This window comes from Oryzias melastigma, linkage group LG4, assembly GCF_002922805.2.
Source record: "Oryzias melastigma strain HK-1 linkage group LG4, ASM292280v2, whole genome shotgun sequence".
In the NCBI taxonomy this organism is placed as follows: domain Eukaryota; kingdom Metazoa; phylum Chordata; class Actinopteri; order Beloniformes; family Adrianichthyidae; genus Oryzias; species Oryzias melastigma.
The window spans coordinates 4,709,447-4,718,978 of NC_050515.1; the positions used below are offsets into that span (position 1 = coordinate 4,709,447).

At 41.2% G+C, this 9,532-nt stretch overlaps 1 protein-coding gene across 5 annotated transcripts in view; it reads right to left on the reverse strand.

The window, feature by feature from the left end:
- Positions 1–9,532, reverse strand: part of patj (PATJ crumbs cell polarity complex component) — a 101,074-nt gene that overhangs the window by 61,660 nt on the left and 29,882 nt on the right. For all 5 annotated transcript variants that reach the window (XM_024258801.2, XM_024258798.2, XM_024258800.2 and 2 more), the window contains 2 exons: positions 4,651–4,857; positions 2,736–2,798 (listed from right to left, as the gene is read on the reverse strand). In XM_024258801.2, the coding sequence (XP_024114569.1) occupies positions 2,736–2,798; positions 4,651–4,857 (270 nt within the window). The remainder of the gene's footprint in view (positions 1–2,735; positions 2,799–4,650; positions 4,858–9,532) is intronic.

Consider the following 9,532-nt stretch of genomic DNA (forward strand, 5'->3'; position numbering starts at 1 on the left):
GGAATGATGAGGTGAAAGACAGCAGAATGACAGAGAGGAAGCGCGGCGTCCTGCAGAGGAGAACCGAGCTGAGCAGGATCCATCGATCGCGTGTCTGATCTGGATCAGGTCTCTGAACAAACGCAGCTCAAGGCTCGTTGCACAAACTGTGAGGGGTTCAAGTCCACCCGTCCAGTCGTCTCTGGACTTCCACATCTGCTCAGTGGATTTCTGATGAACCTCAGCAGCTCCTCAGCTTCTTGGTGGTTTAACAAACACCCAACGTAAAAACTGGTTCCAACTTTACGAGGGGGACCTGGCTGCAGACGAAATATGACCTGACATCATCAGATGGAAGTGGAAAGTATAAAACTTATCCTAATCTTAACCCAAAATGTGTTGAGAACTGTAGATTAAACTTGTATTAAAGCTTAAAATGGGAAAACTGCAATTGTTAGGATCGCCAGTTGATACAAGGTTTTTTTGGGGCTTTTTTTTAGACATGAAGGGACTTCAGATTCCGCTCGAGGACTTCCTGTTCTGGACAGTGATGTTTGCAGCCAGGTCCTCCTGCTGATTCAGATCTCAAAAGTTCTCTGCATCATCTTTAAAAACCTGAGTGACAGCTGCAGCTTTGGTCTTCATACTGTCAGAGGTGTTGAGTTAAAGTCACGCACCTTGGTGTGTGAAATGTGCTCTCTACATCTGCAAACACAGCCGCACTTGGCAACCATTTGGTCTTTAAACCCCCCAATCCAAACCCTTAATGCTGAGTATCAAGCAGAGAGGCACCGGGTCCCATTTTTAAAGTCTTTGGTTTGACCCGACCATAGATTTGAACTCACGACCTTCCAGTTTCAGGTTCAGCTGGTGGGTTTCTGTGTTTCTCTTCAAACAGTCCACAAACTGCAAGATGAGACCACACACTTTACAAAGATGGCACCTTTGGCTATTCAAATGTTCTAAATCTGAACTTGAACCTTTCTACAGACGGACCAAAGAGTTTCTTTCATTAATGCCAGCAAGTTCAGAACAGCAGGGGGAAGATTACTGTATCTTACATTTTCATGCACTTCTAGGTCTAAACTGAAAGTTTAGGCGGATGGACAGACAGATGGATGAAACAGTGCAAGTTCTGCCCTACAGCTTCTCCTCAATTGTCATTTAAAGACCTACAGTTTTCCAGAGTTTACATGTTTTGTGGGTATTGGTTTGTTTGCAGTATGACAGATGTTAAAACATTCTTTCATGAATAAAATCAACATTTTTCTCTTTCGGGGGGATTTTGAGACATGTTCTGTACTCCAGAGATGAAGCTGGGCCTAGTTCAGTGGTCTCCAAACTCTTTCAGGCCATGGACCAGTTTAATGGGAGATACTACTTCCTCAGACCGAGGCAGCTTGAAGCAGAAGTTGGTGCTGATTTTTTTTAGCCTCCAGTTTCCTTAACTTTTGAGGGTAAAGTTGGTCTTAATCCTCTGTAAAATATCAGGAGCTGCTTTAAACTTAATTTGCACCCAAGGTTTCAACCAAATAAAATGTGAAATAAATTTCCTCTAAACCCATTAGTCAAAGCTGAAACTATATATAAAAAAAAACAGAAGCCAACTTCAGCCTTGTACAACTTTCAAGACATGACAAAAAATATAAAGAAAAAGTGACACGAAAACTGGTATATTCTAAATATAATCATAAACATGAATCCACCATTTGAACATCTTTATCAGCAGCATCCTCGAAACATTAGACAGTCGGTTGCTGAATATTCTGCAGTATAATTATGGTCTGTGGGAACAAATTGAGCTTTCTTTTATTTTGAAGTTGAAGGCTCTTCTTCCATTTCTTTTCTCCAAAAATAAACTTTCTAAATACTGTCATTTTATTGTTAACTTTGCTAGCTTGGGGTTTTATATGTAGCAGTTGGCGCCACCACTTTTAGAAAGTAGTGAATGAATTTTTGACACGTGAACGAGTGACTAACATGCGTCAAGAACGAGTTGGATGTGCTGGACAGAAACCAGAGTTTTCCAAAATAAAACTTCCTTCAGAATCAGACTATAAGTCCTAAAGTACTTCTTCCTTTTGTCCGATAGGACACCAACAGGACTTCTGGTGAAGAAGAAGAGACAAAAGAAGCTTCCATCTTTGAATGGAGTTCTGTTTTTGTATCTTTCTTCCTCTTAAGTCACATTTAAATTTCCTCCATCTGCTGATTCATGGCTCCACTAGTGGCGGTGCCGTTTATGTCTTGCCTCCATCACTTACTCTCTGTATCTTCTTGTGTGACAGCAGAATAAACTCCGACCTTCTTCGCTCAAATAAATCTAGTCTGACCTTCGCCTCCATCCCTCTTCATCTCGACCATGCTCTACATATTTACCTACGCTAATTTATTCCTCCATCCATTTTTCTTTAGCGTGGAACATCTTGGCAGCTGCACTCATCTGCTGTGGAGAGCAATAAAGCAAACCGAAGAGAAGTGAGTCCAGAGATTAAAGGAGAGGCAGACGAGACTTCAATTTGGAAGATGGACGAAGACGGAGGGCGCGGCCGGGAGGCGGAGAGGAGGAGGACGCTCAGTGCTCCAATTACACTACTCTGCCTTCATTAACGTTTGAGAGGAGACGGAAACTCTGTGGTCACATCCTGCACACCTGAGCAGGTGTTCGGTTGAGATGAATGACGTGTTTAGTGCTGAGATCCAGGCGGTCGGGTGTGTCTGCAGCTGCCTCAGAAGAGTTTTCAGAGCCGGCTTACCTTTTCCACAGCTGGAGTGTTTCCTTGGGAGGACTCTTCTCTTCTCACTCCTGGAGCTTCCACCTGCAGAAAAACCAGGTCTGAGATCGACATTGTAGTAAAAGGAGTTGTGTGTGACGTGAGAGCACTGCGAGTTCTGCATCCGTCTGACAGATCTAACGATACAAGCTCAACTTTAGATCCAGTGCTGACGTTCTTTGGACTATCGAAATTCGTGAACCGCTTAAGAAACACTTTCTGTTATTAAAGTGTTGCATGCCAACGCAAAGACAATTCGAAAAGCTGCTTTTCTATGCGTCAGAATCAGCTGATACTGGAATGAACGGTTGCAGTATGTCAAAGAGTGTGTTAAGGAACAAAAGTACTAGATCTAAACCCAAAATACCAAACCATCCAGTGGAGGGTCTGAACGGACCAACAGAGAAGCCTGATTCATATTAGATCCGTCTGCATGTTGGTGCGCAGCCAAAAGGGGAAGACAGGCTGTGATTGTGACCACGAAACTTCATGCTTTAAACTCTTAGAGACTCTCACCAGTGTGTGATTCTAATGGAACGAAAGCAGCTAATTTCTTATTTTAAACCAGAGGTCCCCAGATCCAGCCCTCCTCCACATTTGGCCCAGCCCCCCAAGCACCATCAGACACCCATACGTGTATATATATATATATGATTTTTTTTTCTCAATCTGGCCAATCGACCCACAAAGAACGTGACTTTTTATTCATGACAGGAGAGGATAGACTACTTAATATTTAAATTTTTAGAAGGTTTTAGTATTTTTATTTTTTCTTTGTCGATTACAGAAAAGAATGATTTAAAATATGGCTATGTGTGGCTTTCTGGAAAACCATAAATCTTTACGTTTAGGCTGTGATTCCTGCCCTTTTTCTGTCATCCTACAAACGACCCCGACCCCCATCAGAGAAGAAAACAGTTCTGTGGCCCTCACAAGGAAAAGTTTGGGGATCCCTGCTGTAAACTATCAAATGTTTACATTTTTGTCATCTGTTGTGTATTCCAAGAGTTATGACTAAAGATGGCTATCAAACTTTGGTGCCAAGTTGGTACCAGTGCTGTATAAAAACACAGAGTTTGATGAGTTGTTTCAAGCATTCTATTTAGTTTAGTTGTACAATTCTAGCCAATCATTCAACCCTTTCAACCATTGTGGGTGGGCTCATACAAATGGGTTTGACCGAACTTCCCAGCTATTATAATTTAGCAACCTGATGGATAAGAATGACGAGCACAATGCTCCAGAAAAGGACAGTTGTCATGGCGATGAGGGATAAAACCTGCGTTTATGTCAGCGGATGTGAAAAACGGAGATGCAATGAAGCATCAGAAACATTCCAATACCCTCATTCATCCTGTGCTTCCTCAAACTTTGTGGAAAAAATGTTCAAACACTGTTTAGGCACAGGCACCATTTTAAAAGCACCGGTTTGGCACCGGCACAAGATAAAATCCAAACAGTATCCATCCGTACTTATGACTCCCACCAGCCCCTCTTCAAACTCATCTAGCGCTATAACTGTGTGGACATTAGAATCTACGACCTTCCACGGTTCTAACCGCACAGATACCCGGTCCCTTCCAATGGTAGACCCAATGAAATCTTCGTATTAACAATGTGAGAGAGAACTTAACTGTGGGCTTCTTAAAGTATTACATACATGTTTGTGGCTGAGTGAGAAAATAGACTTTTTTTCTAGTAGGATATGAATCAGTTATAAGACTGAAGTTGAAATGGTGGTTTCAATCTTTAGGTTGCTTTTACTCTGAAGAAATGCAGCCATAAAAGTTATCACTCCATCTTCAATGATAACATCTGACTAGATAAACATAAAAACATGGTCCGTCTTTGGTAAAAGCTGCAGCAAAATGTTTTTATCCAAAAATTCAGGCCTTACGAGTGGCTTGCGGATTCCCAGGCGGACCGGACCAGGCGGAGCAGCCTTCAGGACGTCAACGGCCTGGGCCAGAGTGAGAGCGTCCAAGGGAGTGCTGTTGACTGACACCAGCTGATCTCCAGGAAGAAGACCGCCGTGGCTCTCTGCTGAGCCTCCGGGAACCAGAGAACGAATCACCATCACACAGCGACCGGGATCCAGCGGGTCCTGAAGAGCCAGAGAAGGAAAAGCAGATCTGTAATTGATCTGAGGTCCTTAAAGGGAGAGCAAAACCTCCCTCTCTGGTGTTTCAAACAGATCTTTCTTTGTCACAAATACAGTCAAAGTTCAGTAAAAGTTCAGGTCTGAATCTCATACTTTGGTTATCCTTCAAAAACCAGAGTAGAAACATGAGAGACAAAAAGGAGATCTATGAGCTGCTAAACCACGACTGGAAAGTTTTAGGTTCTTCCAATTAATAACCAGTTATGTTTATTAGTTGTGAATGGTAGAGTTGAAGCTTTCCCAAAAGGATTTCTTGTTTATTTTGTAGCATGTTTTCATCTAAAGAGAGATGGAAGAAGCAGGAGATTAATTTAGCAAATGTTGGAAATATGTGCTGAATAAAACTAATCAGATGTCAAAATTTAACTACATCTGCTTTCAAAATGGACGTCGTTCCGGTTAAGTCCAGTATATGAACCCCCAACAACTGATAGTCAGACAAACAGATACTTTTCATTCCAAAACCAGAAAACGGACAGAACCAGAACTGCTACTGATCCTGGAGCGTCACGTGTTTCAATCACAGCAGGCAGATAAATGAGGGCAGAGCAGCAGGCAGGGGGAGACACAGACCAGTCTATCAAACACCTAAACCAGCCTGCAGAGGAAGAAGGAGGACCAGGCTACGTCTGACCAGCCCACCTGCTCCTGCAAACCTGAACAGTAATCTGAGCATGAAGCTGAAGGTTTAAGGAAGAACAGGATTCATGAATGTGAACAAGATTTGATCAGAAGTTCAAATTCAAGGTTTCAGAGTCTTTGTGTCCTTGAAGAAGACACTCCACACTGTCCTCAACAGGAATAAATCTATACATTTATTTTGAACTTTACGTTTTGTGACATTTCTATGGGGTCAAATCAGGATCCGCTTAAAGTGAACAAAAAAAACAGATTGAAAATTTAAAAAACAGGGATTGTGAATTCGAAAAAAAGGAAAATTTGAAAGCAGTTTTAAACTCAAAAATGCATATTGAAAACTTGAAGGAATTATTGAAAATTAGAAAAAATAAAATTGAACATTTGAAAAAAATATTGAAAAAAACAAATTTAGAAAATTAAAAATAATGTAAATTTGAAACTTGAAAAAAAAAAAAAAAAACTGTTACCGCTGGGTGGCTCAGTGGGCTAGGTGAAGGGCTGGTACGCAGGAGCCCTGGGTTCTATTCCCAGGGTTTTCCACTGATCCCCACCCAGATTGGGTCCTTAGGCAAGACCCTTGACGCTGCTGCCTAACTGGGTCCCTGTGCCCCTCAAGTACAGGGTTGGGTCAGGAAGGGCATCCGGCGTAAAAACTCTGTCAAAACACTGATGCGAAACAGTGGGTGCTGTTACGCTGTGGTGACCCCGAAAGGGATACGCTGAAAGTGAACTACTTTATTTGTATTTTCAACTTTTCTTTTTTTGTTTTCCTTCTTTGCTTACAGTTCTGTTTTCAGTTTCAATTTAGAATTTTGAGTTTTCACTGCTGAGCTAATCCTAATTTTACATGGGGGCGGGGCTTTAAGCTCATTGGCTACCGGGACATGCTTCCCACAGGGTGATTTAGGATTCCTCTCTAAACCTTTTCTACACTTTTCTCAGACACACATGAATATTTTCACTCTTTTTTTATTCTCACTGATCAAACTTTCTTTAAAAAATTAGTCTAGCATTAGGATGAAAACAAGGATCTAATTATGGAGAAGATTTATGTAACGCCGCCAATCTACATGTGCTACGTCTGCCTGAAAAACGGCACGGAGGAGATTGATTGACAAGATCAACAGCAAGGTCGCATATAAAAAAATCCACCAAACAGTGAGAACGTGAAAGGTACACCGCGATATTAGCGAGGGCAAACTCCACAGCAGTGATACTGTTCTCTCTAAGTTTGATCGGAGTGGGGTGAAGCAGGCGCGACATAAACAGACAACTGTTACCTCTTTGGGAATCATGGGATGCATTTAGGATTAGCTCAGCAGCAAAAAGTCAAAACTGAAAATCAAAACAGAGAACTTTTTTTCACGTGAGGTTAGTTTGATTTGTTTATGTCTCAGGCTCAAACTCAGTGTTTTTCAGCCACGTTTAGGCCCACAAATTAGGCCTCAAGGAAGTTCAGGTTAGAGTGATAAAAATAAAGAAAATGGTCAGAGCTACATAGTGTTGGATGAAAGTGTTACAAAGATAAAACTCTTTATTTTATTTGAAGGTTTATATATCCCGCCCCATCTAGTGGAGCCGGTTAGGTTGATATTTCAGACAAATTGTGCATTTTGAGGTACAAGCACCAAATGTTGTCATGAATGTACCACATTAAAAACCGCGGTGGCCACTAGAGAAATCCAAAATCTGTAAAGAATGTAATTAATTACGATTAATCACATTGTTCTATATGGTACATTTTATATGACAATATACTAGTTTTGTACAAAAACAGGCCAGAGAGGAATTATTTATTGCCTGAAATGTTTACATTTATAAAGTGTTAACTCAGAAGTGTAATTTGTGAGCACAAAACACATCAACAGTAGGATAAGCAGAACTCTAAAGACTTTTATATCTGTTGTATTACTCCAAGAAAACAAAGATGTTGACATATAGCCATAAGAAACAAACATTGTGTTTCCTCACTTTAAATGATTCAGGTGAATACTGGACTCTGATTGGCTGCTGGGTGTGGCTGCAAGCCTGACAAAAAAGTTCTGGTCAAAATGTTCTAAAATGTGCAGGCTTCTTCAAAACAAATTCCTCTTCTGGACAAAAACAAGCAGTAAGAGGTGAACGTTCTCTCTGAACTGATGCTTTATTGAACCTATCGTGATGATCAGCATATGCATCGCTTTCCTTTGCTGCTGCAGTCGAGGACCAACGCGCTTTTCTGAAGGAAAATGCAATTTAAATGCAAACAATTAATACAGAAGAAATAATTGGATCTGCTCACATGTCAAAGAAGAAACAGACTTTAAAAAGTCTTTATAAGGAGTTAAAGTCCAACCTCAGCAGCTGTAGTCTTAGTTCAAAACCAAAATAAGTTGAAAAAAAATATTTTTGGTTCATTTCAAAGGAAAGTCGTGTTGGATTCATCCAGACAGCAGCCCTGAGGTCTACACCAAACTTGAGGAACCAACAGGATCCAGAACAGAACCTGCCTCACGCAGCGGTGAAGCCCCCTTCTGACCCACATCCACGGAGCTGGCCCGGGCCGCAGCCTTCAATCCTCAGAGAGATCCGAGCCAAGTTTCAGGCTGCACTACAAAGCTGCTCAGTATTTTTAGAGGCAGTGGCTCAGCAACAGGTGAAGAACTTCAGTTCTGACTCCTACAAGATCCTCCGCAAGAAGAAAGGCCTCTGCAGGCGGAAAATACACTTGAGATGATCTCTGTGGTGAAAGGCTTCCACGCAGCGAGGTGGGTTTTTTGGGAGGTGTGTGGGCCTGGGAATAAAACTATTGAGTTTAAATCCTTCAGGAACTTCACTGCCTCAGAAGTTTTACAAACACAAAATGACGCCTTCTGCTTACACTTCAAGACTCTAAAGAACAGAACTCTGCAGCTCTACATTTACTACCTGATGGACCTCAATAAACTGATGGAGTCCTCTCTGACATGAGACTGACCGGGTCCAGACCCAAAGATCTTGTCCATGTCCCCGAGGACAGCAGAGATGCCCCAGGGCAGATGATGAAGGAGGTCTAAATAGTCCAATATCAGATGAAGCTCCGAGTCTGACTGTTGATGGACAGATCAGCTAATCTGTCACTCCAACCTGACAAGCTGAGAGTCAGCAACAGGGAAGAATTTGGCAGTATTGCCAAAATACCCAGGCGAGATAATTAAATTAAATAAATATAGAGAAGGAAAAGCAGCAGATTGGAACAGCTTCATTCATCAGGATGAAACCATTGACTGTATGAGAACTGGACTGATCCTTCTCCCTGTAATTCCAACAGGAAGTACATGCTGTTCCAAGAAATCCCATAAATGTTAACAAAGACACAAACAGCTGTTAGTCAGTACATTTGTCAGAATAACCATTCTTGCTCAGATACTTTTTTTTAACATGTTCTTGATAATCCTGATTTTCTTTCATGATATATATACAGTATTTATTTTTTTCTGGAGAGAAATTTATTCAAGTTATAAACTGAGAAATCAGCTCTCACAGTAAAAGTAGGTGGTCTCAAGGCAAACATTTGATTGACGTATTCTCCCAAGAACACTTTCAGTGGAGGGGGTGTGGCCTCCCAAGCTCCCTCCTGATTGGCGAGAGTGGTTGCCATAGAAATGTTGACTCAGCCCGACTAGGACCAATCACTGCTGCTGTGGTCTGGCTCCAACATGGCGCCATCCATATAACATAAAACGGAGACTGAATTTACTTAATTTAATAAACTTTTTTTCCTCTTGACACTCGCCTGATTTAAAGTAGGAAGATCTATCCGACTGCAAACCTTTTTATGTTGTTTGTTTTTCACTGATAAGGTCAGTAATTGCAAGTTAAGTATTTTTTTTTTATTGATTCAAACAGACTCCACCAGTCATGAATTATTAGGATTAATGTGATTAAAACAATTGCAATTACTTTAGCTTGTTTTGATTTTTTATTTATTATTTTTCTTTGCTTTATTGGTGGGTGGTGG